Genomic DNA, 13,066 nt, shown 5'->3' with positions numbered 1-13,066 from the left:
TGTTTGACTTTCGAAGAGCCTCCGGGTTGCAAGCAGAGTTCGAGCAGATAGAGTATTAAATGTCAACATAGCCGGTGATAAAAGGGTATTGACCAAAGTGTACTTCAAAGCACGCTAATCCTTCCCACAGATAATTCGATAAATCATGCTTGCTAAACATTATGTGGTTGCACTGAACCTAGGCGCTGCAGGAATGAGATGAGTAAAACGTACTCACCTATGCAGCCTGGCAATTATCCTATCTCTTCTCTGAGGGTTAGCCATGGAGTGATTCGGCCCACGGTTCTAATTCATTTTAAGAACGAATTCCAGGTAGTTTCCGAATTTGAAACTCAAATCTGTATCTGCGGAATCTCCCCAAGGTGTCAGTTCTCTGTGGCCCCGGGGCTGCTCCTGATGCAACCGTGACGTCTGGATGGAGGTCGGTGTGGTGTCTCCACCGGGAAACCCAGTTTATGGAACATTATGTGTAAACTCTAAACAGGAATGTTTGTACTTCCCTTGGCAGGCAAATTGGACTGTGTATATTCTTTGTTTGTGATCTAATCCAGCAAGGCCAATTACAGGAGCAGAGCTCTGGGCATAGCATGACTAATGTGCCTAATTAGGCCTGCTCTTTCAGAGGCCAGCCTTCATGGGTGGCTAGTGTGGGCTTCTGGTGCAGAAGGGCCTTGATAGATCTCCAGAGTACCCACGGATGTCGTCTACATTTGTTTTCCTTCTGCTTATTTAAAGCACTCAGTATGCAAACACTTTGGACAGCTTGATAAGGCTCCAAACTACAGTAATATAACTGTTTCCCACTACATCCCTCCTTAATTTATGACTTGAAAGCCTCTATTTTTCCTTGCCTTTATCTGTTTCCCTGTGTCTAGGGTTGCCATTACCATCCTTGGTGGCATCATCTAAGCTGCCGCAAATACTCGTCTCGACTGTGTGGCACAGGAAAACAAGGTCCGATGTAGAATTCCGTATACTCGGTCCAGGGAGCTTGCCGCACACGTTCTCTGGCATCGGTGGTGTTTGAGAAATCCTTAGTGTCTTCACTGTGTCGTAAATAACACTGTATATCATGTCACGTTCATCCGGTAGCGTTTGTGGTGGTAATCCATAGATTACATAGATCCACTAGAACAATGCAGAAGTGAACTATATTTGGGCCCGTGACTTGCCGTGTGTCCCTGGGCAGACTCCTTCACCTCTGTGAGTGTCAGAGTCCTACTGGAACAGCACAGTGACAGTGATGCTGCCTGTGTCGGAGGGCTGTCTTGAGACTGAAGGAGGTAACGTATGTGAGGGCATTTAGCACAGCGCCTGCCACGCGACAGTCACGCTCAGCAAGATGTTAGCCATGTTAGTATTTTTAGTTTTCATCCTTATTTCCTTTGTCCAGGATGAAATCGATTCTGCAGTACAGATGCTGTTATCGTTAAAAATGAGCTACAAAGCCGCCATGGGGGAAGATTACAAAGCCGACTGCCCTCCAGGGAACCCAGCACCTGGGAACAATAGTGGCCTGGGTGCCACAGAAGCTGAAGAGGATTTTGTGGACCCATGGACGGTACAGACCAGCAGTGCCAAGGGCATTGACTATGATAAGCTCATTGGTACGTCCTGGGAGAAGCCCCAACTTTTAGAAGTGATCCCGTTGGTCACTAGTTGATCTCGTTGGTGTTTTTTTCTCTTGAATTATAAACCCAGTCAAGCTTCAATGGCAAGAAAAAATAGATGCTAAAATCTTTTGGTCGTGCATTATATTCCCAAAGGATTCTTTTCAACTGAAATAACAACGTAAAACTTATTTCAAAATAATGATCTATAGTAGATAGGTTAGTGGAAGCGTTCTCCTTTTTTTTTTGAGCAATTCAGAACTTCAGGAAAGGTCTTTTGGAGTGGCATCTTTGCGGTCATTCAAATCACCTTTCACTGAATGCTTAAAGTCAGAAATGGATCACCTAAGTCTCCTCCAGTGGTATTGACTGTGGAGCTGAAAAGCTGGAAGTCTGCTTAAGAAGGGTGACTCCTCAAGGGGACAGGTCGCCACTGGCCAGCCCTTCCCCACAGGGCTTCCTGCTCAGGGAAGTCCGTATTCCAAGATCACTGGTAATCACCAGAGAGGGGGCATTACTAAAATGTTTTGATCAAAGTTGAAAACCATTTTCCTAATTTAAGTATCGACTACCAATGGGGGGAAATTCACTGGTAGACAGATGCTAGTTCAATCCAACAACTAAAGAATATTAAGATTATGGTTGTCAGTGTACATAAAGTCCCCCGTAATTAGCAACTGGGGGGCGGGGGTGGAGGTGAAAAGTTGCTAGGCAGGCTGAATTCTGGATAGGTTTCCCATCAAAATCCAATCCCAGACAAAACACCGTTTTATTCTGTAATTTGTTTCCTGTTTTGCTGGTTGCCGTCTCAGCTGTCATTGTTAACATGAAAGGCATTTGATTGGGGTTGAGGTAGGGACTAGGAGCAAAAGTCCTGGAGAGGACTGAGTTCGTTAGGATTGTACACGGATCACCAGCTTTTCCCCTTCGGTAATACCTGATCACCAAACCCCACACCACCTAAGATAGTCATTTCCTCATTACCATTTTTTTTTTTCCAGTTCGGTTCGGAAGCAGTAAAATTGACAAAGAGCTGGTAAACCGGATAGAGAGAGCCATCGGGCAGAAACCACACCGCTTCCTGCGCAGAGGCATCTTCTTCTCGCACAGGTCAGGGGCTTCCCACCCTCCGCTCCCTTTAGTTCCAGGCATGATTAGGAGGCCCCTCCTGCAGGCTGCCTGCTATGTGGGGAAATGATAGCCAGCTGTCTGAAGACTGGGGTCCGCCTTCTGTCCTGTCAGTAACTGGTTGTGGGTTCATGTCCTGTCCCCTCCCCCTCGGGCCCCGACTTTATTCATTTGTGAGCTGTTCACTTCACAAGGTGGAGGTCACATACACGGCAGATGAGATTCACGCTAGATTATGCACTATAAAATCGTAAAATGTCATAAGATAAAAGAGATTAATATGTCCAAGTTTAACATTTCCCACGCGATAAGCAAGAGGCTTCCTGAAACTGCGCCCTCTTCCTGCCATTGTACGGGCTCCCTCGTGAGTCATGGCAAAAGAGAAACCAATAGAGTGTGCCATGGACAGACTATCCCTACCTCCTGCTATAAATTCCACGCAGATTGCATCAGAAAATGGGCAGGTTCCAAGAGGGTTCTTGTAGCTCATTTTTGAAACTCTGCTCACGGGACTTATGGTCCGTGGTGGGGCTGTTCTGTTGTGCTTGCACTTCGTGGTTGTGGGAGAGCGCGCAGGATGGCACTCCGCCGTCTGCCGGAACACTTAAAATTCCGTGTGCGGAAAACGCCACGCCCCACTCAGCCCTCTTTCTGGACAGAATATAATCAAAGCTTTTCCCTTAGGATTTAATTAACCTTCTTCAAGTACACAGTTCAGTGGTCTTTAGTATATTCATAAGGTTGTGTACCCATCACCGCCACCAGCTCCAGAACGTCTCCACCCCGGGAAGAAACCCCATCCCCCCACCCCCACCACCCCGGCAACCACCGTTCCAGGGTTTTCAAGGTTCCTCCGTGTTGCCGGGTGCATTAGTGCTTCACTCCTTTTATACCTGAATAATGTGCCATTGAATAGATTCGCCCCACAACATTTTGTTTATGCATTCACCGCTTGCTGGGCATTTGGGTTCTTTTCACTGGAAAGAATGTATGTTGTGTGGACAGACGTTCTCCGTTCTCTCAGGGTGTGTGGGAACAGAACTATTGCATCGTAAGGTAGTTCTGGAACTTTCTGAGGATCTGCCAAACTGATCTCCACAGTGGCTGTGATTTTTGTACTCCCACCAATAGTGCACAAACAAGGATTCCAGTTTCTCCACATCCTCACCAACCCTTACTGTTTTCTATTTTGTGTTTGTTTTAGAGTCATGCTCATAGGTAGGAAGTGGTTTTTCTTTATCTTTTCTTTCTTTTTTTTCCTTGAGAGGGAGAGAGAGAGAGAGAGCACAGGCAGGAGCTGGCAGGAGGGGCAAAGGGAGAGAAAGAGAATCCCAAGCAGGCTCCGGGCTCAGCAAGGAGCCTGATGCGGGTCAATCCCATGACCTTGGGATCACGACCTGAGCTGATAGCAAGAACCAGACGCTCAACCGACTGAGCCACCCAGGTGCCTCTGAAGTGGTTTTTCATTGTGTCTTGATTTATGTTTCCCTAATGAGTAATGATGTTGAGCATCCTTTCATGTGCTTATTGGCTATTTTTATATATTCTTTGAAGAATATTCTGATCCTTTGCCCACTTTTTAATTAGGTTATCTTTTTATTACTGAGCTATAAGAGTTTTTTATATAATATTTCAGATCCTAGTTTCTTATCAAATATATGGGTTGCAAACACTCCAATTGTGTATCTTTTCACTTTATTGAGTGTTCTTTGAAACCCAATACTTTTTCGTTTTTATGAAATACAGTTTATTTTGTTTTTCAGTTCCCTTTGCTTTTAGTGTCCTAAGAAACTGTTGCCTAGTCCAAGATCATGAAGATTTGCTCCAAAAGTTTTACTTTTACATTTAGCTGTGGGTTTTCCCCAAAGTATGCCCTGAATTATGTTAAGGAAGTTTCCTTCTCTTCTTAGCTTGTTGAGTATTTTCATCATGAAAGGTGTCGGATTTTATTAAATTCTTCTTCTGAGTCTGCTGAGATGATCATGTCTTATATTGATAGGGTGTATCACATTGATGGATTTTTGTGTGTGGAACCAACTTTGCATTCCTGGGACAAATCCCACTTGATCATGATACATCATCCGTTTTATATGTTGCTGGATTTGGTCTGCTAGCAGCTGAGGATGTTGGCATCTGTATCACAAGGGTCTGCAGTTTTCTGTCGCTTGTGGTGTCGAGATAACCCTGGCCTCAGAATGAGTTTGCAAGTATTCCCTCTTCAATTTGTTTGGAAGAGTTTGTGAAGGACTGCTGTTGATTGATGTTTTTTTAATATTTGATAGAATCCGCGATGAGGCCATCTGGTCTTGGGCTCTTTGTGGGTCATTTTTTGATTACTAGTTCAGTTTCTTCGCTTGTTCTAGATTTGTTCAGATTCTCTATTTCTTCTTGAGTCAGTCTGGTAGTTTCTCTCTAGGAATTGGTCTTTTTCATCAAGGTTGTCTCATTTGTGGCCATACGATTGTTCTTAGCATTCCTTTATAATCCTTTTTATTCCTGTGAAGTCAGTAATAACGTCCCTTCTTCCATTCCTGACTTTAGTAGAGGCTTCGCACTTTTTTTCCCACCTTGGTCACTTTCGCTGAAGGTTTACCAGTTTTGTTGATCTTGAATCAAAACTTAGCATTTTACAGTTCTCGCTGCCCATATGACTTGTTTACTTCTGTGAGTAACCCTGTAGGCTCTTGGCTTGGGGAGGCATGGAACTTGCAACTTTTGGCCATTGTCAGGTTTGAGAATGCCCCTCTAACGTTATCATCTGCAAAATGGGGGGTTAGGGGAGAGGTAGCACGTGCTGTCAAGCTGCAAACTGTGGGCTTTGCCTGGGCTCCTTCACCTGCTGGAAACTGTCTTCACGAAGCTGAGATCGATTTGCAAGCCTCAGTCCATTCCCTGTGCTCCTTAAGAGCGCCTGGCCCCCAGGGCAGTCCTTGGGGAGCTCTCAGAGACTTCAAGGACAGCTCGTGGGACAGCTACATTTTTTTCTTGCTTCTTTAAGCCCATAAAAGTTAATTGTGAGAACCAAAGAAAGACTCTTTTCTTCCAAAATTACATTTTTTTTTTATTCTTTCCTTATTTCAAAAACCGTGTATGATCATTTCCTGGAGGTAAAAGAAGCTAAGCACAAAGAAACAGTCCCCACGACCCTGTGAGCCCGAAGATGGACGCTGTGAACCCTTGGTGTGGGCTGTGAGGAGGGGTCACTTCTTAGAGTATTCTTGCGTGGGGCCTCCCAGCCAGACCTCTTTTATTTGGGGACACTTTGTCCAGAAATGAAGAGCGTTCACACGCTGGAGTAGTGGTTTCACACCCTGCCAATGAGGTGGTTACTGAGGGAGCTTTTTAAAAATGCAGATTCCCAGATACCACCCAGATTCACTGAGTCAGACTCTCTGAAGGTAGGGTCCAGGGAAATGCAATATGACCAGGTGATTCTGCACAATCAGGAGGGAGGACCCTTCATGTGCATTGTCTGTGGACCCCAGTCCTGGGGGAGGGCCGATGATTCCACAGTGACTCCCAGATGAAGACACTTGGTCCCAGCCTGGCTGGGGGAGTCCGAATCAGATCTGCAGCTGGGGACCTGACCTCTATACTCCCCATGCATGTTCTTCACTCCCAGCCCCGAGTCAGGACTGTGCAGGGCCCTGCAGCCTCCCCGTCTGGGTCTCCAGAGTCTCAGGGCTGGGGTCCTAAACAAGGGATTGTGTAGGGCTGGCTTGGCATCATTCCCAGGAAAGCAGATGACGTGGGCACACTGATATTTGAAAATTCCAAAGGGGCTCCACTGGCTGCCCAACTGTATGCATCTTTTATTCCAAACCTGCGTGTCTCATACTTTTAAAACAAACACAGGAGAAATCATGTCAGTAGACATTTCCTGTCATTTTTCTAACATAAGTGCCAAGGTTAACAAACTCTAACTATTATCTGTGTTGTATTTTCTCTATCATTTCCCAGTGAGCATCAGTGCCTTAATTTTTATTTCAGAAAATCACACTATTTCCTTTTCTCCGTTTTCATTTAGAGATATGAATCAAATCCTTGATGCCTATGAAAATAAGAAGCCGTTTTACCTGTATACGGGCAGGGGCCCCTCTTCCGAAGCAATGCATGTAGGTCACCTCATCCCATTTATTTTCACAAAGTAAGTATTGTATCGGGTACCTTTTTTCACTTCTATTGGTAAACCAGGAATGTTATTTATAAACCATGTCTAGAATGACAAGGCAGCCCTACTTTGTGTTCGTTAGACAAACAAGGTGTGAGGGGACTGGTACCTTTCTGGCTTCTGTTCACTTTGTTCCTGGTGTCACTTTAGAAAGCGTGGCATGATGGGGTCAGCCAGCCTGTTTCCTCCTGTTCCTGTTCCTGTGACCGTGGCAGAGTCCCTTTCCTGAGCCTTCATTTCCACGTCTGCAGGAAGGGAGTGATAATACCTACCTCCTAAAACAGTTGCCAGCCTGCAAAGTAATGTAAAGCAGTACAAAGCTGAATGCAGGGCCTTCCAAGTTAATCGGTCATAGTGGTCAAATTTCACAGCATGACACTGTGCGGTTGTGTAGACGAGAAAGTTTTGCCATGCATTGTTAGCAGGGACTGTGTCTTCGGATTCAGAACAGAGAAACGAGACGGTAGCCTTCTTTCCCGGTGTGTCCTAGGTGGCTGCAGGATGTGTTTAACGTACCCTTGGTCATCCAGATGACAGATGATGAGAAGTACCTGTGGAAAGACCTGACCCTGGACCAGGCCTACGGCTACGCCGTGGAGAACGCCAAGGACATCATCGCCTGTGGCTTTGACATCAACAAGACTTTCATCTTCTCTGATCTTGACTACATGGGGTAAGGAGAGGATGCTCAGCTGCCTTCTAAACAAGCAGATGCAGACATCAGGGCCTCATCTCAGCCACGGCTGAGTCGGAGACCTCGGAAATGGCCTTTAGGTCTGGTGAATGTTTTTCTCCCTTTGTGAAACATTAGGATATGGTTTGTTGGTTTCGTTCTCCGGTTAAGGTTTCCATCCACAGCTTGAGACAGAATTGTAGTTTCTCTCCGAGGACCGTCAGTTTGCCGGGTTAGCGCCTTTCTCTTTCTTGGCATACTTTTCTCCTTACAGAGAAGGACTCGCTGGCACACAGTCCGTTCACGGGCCAGTTCTTTAAGTTGACCACTCAGTAGGCCAAAATCCTGCATTTGGAAAATCCCTGAATTGAAACTTCTGAGATCTGTTTCATCCCAAATGACTACGAAGAACTATGTTAGAAAAGTAAGGCTTTGTCAAGTGTCCCAAGAACATGCTGTTCGGCTCAGCAAATACATCCTGAGCACCTGAGACACAGCTCTCCCCGCAAGGCACAGGCAATCCCCACGGAACCTAAGGAGGGTGGCCCCCATCATACGAGGGCTTATTACCAGGCCAAGACAGGATGTGGTGAAAACACGGGACGGGCTGCGTCCGCACTCAGTGCAGAGGAACACGCTCCTTACCGTTTCCCCAGAATGTCCCTTTTTATAAGGACTGAAATCTGAATGGTGGCTTTATATCCAAAGAGAGACATAGTTGCCTTGATAAGAAGTCTGGCCTTTCTACCAACTAGTAAATGAATTAGTAATTTTTTAATTTTACCTTGAGATTTTTAAAATCGCATCTCTGGGCATACAGGCATTGTGGTGTGGTGTCCTCGGTGGGTTGGCCAGTGCTCCTCTCCGGCGTCACTGCCACGTCCAGCCAGATGGCACACCCCGTGGTCCCACCGCCCCACCTTTGAGTGTGTTCTGACTTCTCCTCTCCCTGCGCCACCTCCAAACACGCCGTCAAGCTCCCTTTTCCCGGGAGCTGTCCCTCCTACAGCCTGAGTCACGTGTGCCCCCTTCACCCCCCAGCACCCCGGGCTCCACTCAGCCACATCTGGGACGCAGCGAGGGGTGGCCCTGTTCCGCTTGGTCAGTACAGTAGACACGGGGTGCCTTCTGTGGCAGGCGCCCTCCTCGGTCCTGAGAACACGGCAGTGGGCCAAACACAGTCCCTGCCTCGCTGTCTGGAGATGCCGGTGAGGCAGAAGCAAACGCCCCTTGCAAGCCCACGAAGATGACTGAGAGGGTGGGCACATGATGGGGGGTGGACTTTTGAATAGTGCCCGTGAAAGGCCACCGCACAGCCCCCCACCCCCCGGCTCTCGGCACATTCTGAGAGAACGTGGGGTCTGGGGCAACTTTTCCAGCCTGTCTCTGGTAACTGCACTTGTGCGTCCTGTGGCTTTGCTCGGCAGGAACTTCCTCTTCTTCCGTGAACATGCAGGAGTGATGAAAACCCGGATAACATGTAAATCAATGGTTCTGTGCTGCCTCTTCTCCGAAAGACCTCTTTTGTTGAACCTAAAGTCAAGAGAGAAGTTTTAAAAGCTAAATCCTGTTTTCAGCAGTTCCTTTTAAACAGTTGAGCATTTTACTTTTTTTTCTTGAGACTTAACTCAGAATCCAGATCTTTGATTGAAAAAAGCTCCTTCCTGGTCTTTAGGAGCTGAAACTACAGCAAAGCCAGCTTCCAGCCCCTCTCTGGGTGGGAGCGAAGCAGCCAGGGCCCCGTGGGGAGAGAAGTCCACGGCAGGCAGGCTGGCCCCGGACACCCTGTCCCCACACACGTTTCTGGCCCTGTGCGTGGGCCCAGAGAGGCCTTCCTGCCAGGAGCCACGAGGGACGAAAGATACTGCACCGGGGGATCTGCGAGCTGGTGTTCCAGACCCAGCTCCGCTCCTGGTTGGTGTGGTTCCTTGGGGCGAGTCCGTATGTTCTCTGAGCCTCCTGTAAGTCGGGGGTTTAGCACAAGTGGCGGGCAGCCCAGGGGAGGGTCCTTCCGTGTGCCCTGCCCGGGTTCCCATCCTGACCACCGTTTACCGTGTGCCGGGCAGCTGAGTCGCCTGCCGTCCGCCTGCTTGCCCGGCTCGCTCGCTCACGTGTTCCCTGAGCATCTGCGACGTGCCAGGCTTACGCAGGGGATACAGCTGCCCACGGGACACTTATCCAGCAGCTGTGTCGGGTTATCTGCAAACGGCGAGAGTCGGCAGTTTAACAGATGCCAAACCAGGTGATAATGAGGGCTGTGAGGACAAACGAAGGACAAAAGTCGGGAGGTCATGGCGCCCCTGCTGCAGTTTCATGAGGACTTAGTGAGGTGCTACACGCAAAGCGGCCTTTGAGCAGTATGTGGTGAGCGCTTCGTAAAGGTACGACCTAAAATCCCGTTCGGCTCTAAAACCCTGTCACTGATGGCCCGTGTGAGGTAACCTGGGAACTGTTCTTTAAACCGTGTGAGTGTACAGGGCAGGTGCCGTCCCGAGGGGAGCGAGGTGTTCGGCCCTCACGTAGGAGACGCGGCCAGATCTGCTCCTTGGCAGCAGGGGCGAGGCCTCGGCGCGCGGCCCGGCATCGCGCCGCGTGGGCCCCGGGTGCGCCTGGGGAGCCGAGGTCCCTTCCGGGGAGGCTGCGGCGCTCACGGGGCGGCCCCCGCTCATCCTGCGGCCCGCATGGCCCAAGCACTGGCCATCTGCTAAGAAACGGCAAGGTTATCTTACTCAGAACGCTGCTCAGACACCGCCCGCCCGGAGCGCTGTCGCCGTGGGGCTGCTGTAGACTCCGCTCCTCTCGGGGCTGGGGGCCCTCTCGTGCAGCTCGCGGCAGTGCCGCGGGCAGATTGGCCCTGCTGGTTAGCTTTCGTGGTTGCCTCCACCCAAGGCGGAGTCTTGCTGTGGCCCTCGCCCCCGGGCGCCACACAGCGGCTTGTCCTCCCCGGGTGTAAGCAGCGTGAGGCCGCCCACCCCCCCCACCCCCCCCCCCCCGCCCCAGGACCCTCTCCAGCACGAGGGAGCTCCTGTCTCAGCAGGACCACAGAGCAGGCGTCTTTCCAGGCGGCGGCTGCGCTCTGCTCTGAGTGGGCGACCCGCGGGGGTCAGGGGGGCACTTTGCATGTCGCCAGGTTCCCAGTGTCTCCTCTGTAGCTCTGCTCCCCGGCCGGTGCCCTGGGGCCGAAATTCAGCGGGCTGCCGAGTGAAAGCTGCCACCTCCTCCCGAGCGGGGCTCTGCTCAACTCGGAGCAAACTCTGGTGTGCTGGCCTTCCCCTTTGTACCCTCCCTGCTGGTGCCCCTGCCTTTCTGACACTCCCCTCCCTGCCTGCCCGGAGACCGTCGGCAACCTTCCATCCAGGAGCTACTCTTAAACTCTTTCAGAAGCTGTGCGATGTGGTGAGGAAAGCAGAGGCTTTGCGGCCAGACGAGCCTGCGTTTGGGTCCCAGCTCCTGTACTCACAGGGTCTGTGACGTGACCCTCAACCTCTCAGAGCCTCCGTCTTTGCCTGTAAGGGGAGGTAGAGCTACTGTCTTAAAAGAGAGTTGGAACATAGCACGGCTCCCGCCACAGGATGCAAGCACCTAGTAAACACTAGCTGTCCCCGTTTCCCTTTCTGTCCTGCGGTGCCTGACGCATGGTAGGGCTGGAGACCAGGGCTGCTGAGTATACTGGAGATGCTGTGCAAGAAGTCACTCTGGGTTCTGCCCCTCCCTGTGTCAGCTTCGTCCTCAGCCTTAGGTTCCTCTGGTAGCAGAATGGCTGCCACAGATCCAGGCCTCATATCCACATCCCTCAGTGTCCAGAAGAGAGAATCCAATTGCTTGAATCAGCCACTGTGGGCCCAGCCTTGTTGCTGAGCATGGGGTCTTCCTGCCCAGACAGCACGGCCGCCCTGCAGTGGAAGGGGCAGTGGGGGCTAGACGTGGTGGTTTCTGTCCAACACTGTCCGGCAACAAGTTGCAGATATCCCACACACACACACACACACACACAACCAAACAGCGTGTGTCAACAGAAAAGCTCCCTTGGGGCCCCCAGACTTGAAGCTCTGCGGTAGCTTGACCACCCACCCGGCTGAGTTGAGATACTCGGTGTCAGCCCGAGTCGGCCTGCGTCGGTGTGCTCTTGCCTCATGTGCTTGTCTTGTGTTGGTTTCATGCTGGTTTCCACCCTCCCCCAGCCACTCTACTTTGCCCGCCACGGGTACCTTCGCCTACAAGTGCCTTCTGGGAGCCTCCCTGCCCACTCTGTGTCCTCAGCCCACACGCGTGCACTCAGGTTTCACCGGCCTCTGCTTTGGCCTCGGGGCCAGGCCACCCTGTAAACCTGAGGTTTGATTCTGATTGTCCTTGCAGGACGAGTCCAGGCTTCTACAAGAACGTGGTGAAGATTCAGAAGCACGTCACCTTCAACCAAGTGAAAGGCATCTTCGGCTTCACTGACAGTGACAGCATCGGTAAGGGGTCGCTGCTGCCTGCGGCCCTGCGGGCTGGCGTGAACCACGGGTGTCTGCCCCGGGGCGGAGCTCTCTCAGCTGGTGACGTTTGCCGCTAGCCTCCACATAGTGAGCTCCCGGGCAGGTCCCCTCGGGAGGCTGAAGAGCTTTGTGGTGCCTTCGGCCCCGTTTCTGGGCTGCGTGGAGCAGAACTTCAGGAGACCATCTGTCATCCCCTGGAGGTTTAGAAGAAAGAAGAGGGTAGGGATGACTGGAGCTCCTCTGCCCACTCGTGGGGGTCCCAGCCAGTGTGGGACACCTCTGGCGGAGACCCAGGGGCTGCAGGACGACCTGCTCTGATGCCCGGGAGCCTCAGTTTCCCCCGTAAGAGGACAGGTTTGACCAGAGGCCCTGTGGAGCCCACCCTGGCCACCCTCGCTCTCTTTCTGTGGCTCGGGCCCCTGTACATACGCTCTGTCCCTTTCCACCTATCTCCATGCCTTTCAGATGCATCAGCCTTCTCTCCTAGACTCTTAGCTCCGGAAGCTAGGACTCGATCCCTGAGGCTCGTGGTGGGTCACCCGACCCCCTCCCCTACTTTGTTTTGGGGGCGTGGCTCCAGGCCTGGGCAGCATGCCAGGATGTGCCTGCAGGTGCCACGCGGGAGTTTGCCCTGCTGGGAGGGAGCACGTCCCAGGGCCCTGTTGGCGAGGGACCCTCAGGGACACGTGCAGAGAGAAACGCCTTGGAGAGTCCTCACCGGGAGGCTTTTCACATGAGCCTTTTCTTTGATGTTTCAGTCAGACTCAATCCTGACAATTGGGGCATAAATCCTATGCTTTTGAAAGGGTTTTTATCCTCGGAATCCCAGCATCCGTTGGGAAGATGTCGCAGAGAAGGCCGCCCTGGACAAGAAAGGAGACAATAGACGTACGAATAGCTGCGCACACTTTGCTTCCAGACGCCCGGGTTTGAATCCTGGCCCGGCCAACTGCTTGCTGTGTATTTGCTTTGGCAAGCTGTGTAAACAGTCTGAGCCTGAGTGTCC

The 13,066-nt window shown here is 50.9% G+C and overlaps 1 protein-coding gene across 2 annotated transcripts in view; it reads left to right on the top strand.

Moving 5' to 3' along the window:
• WARS1 (tryptophanyl-tRNA synthetase 1) overlaps positions 1–13,066 on the top strand; it is a 31,382-nt gene that overhangs the window by 10,159 nt on the left and 8,157 nt on the right. For both annotated transcript variants that reach the window (XM_042990532.1, XM_007094909.3), the window contains exons 3-7: positions 1,394–1,607; positions 2,612–2,720; positions 6,766–6,885; positions 7,400–7,582; positions 11,939–12,039. In XM_042990532.1, the coding sequence (XP_042846466.1) occupies positions 1,394–1,607; positions 2,612–2,720; positions 6,766–6,885; positions 7,400–7,582; positions 11,939–12,039 (727 nt within the window). The remainder of the gene's footprint in view (positions 1–1,393; positions 1,608–2,611; positions 2,721–6,765; positions 6,886–7,399; positions 7,583–11,938; positions 12,040–13,066) is intronic.

The sequence above is a fragment of the Panthera tigris genome, chromosome B3 (genome assembly GCF_018350195.1).
Source record: "Panthera tigris isolate Pti1 chromosome B3, P.tigris_Pti1_mat1.1, whole genome shotgun sequence".
Classification (NCBI taxonomy): Eukaryota; Metazoa; Chordata; class Mammalia; order Carnivora; family Felidae; genus Panthera; species Panthera tigris.
The sequence above is the reverse complement of the archived record's forward strand: the minus strand, read 5'-3'. Positions and strand labels throughout refer to the sequence as shown.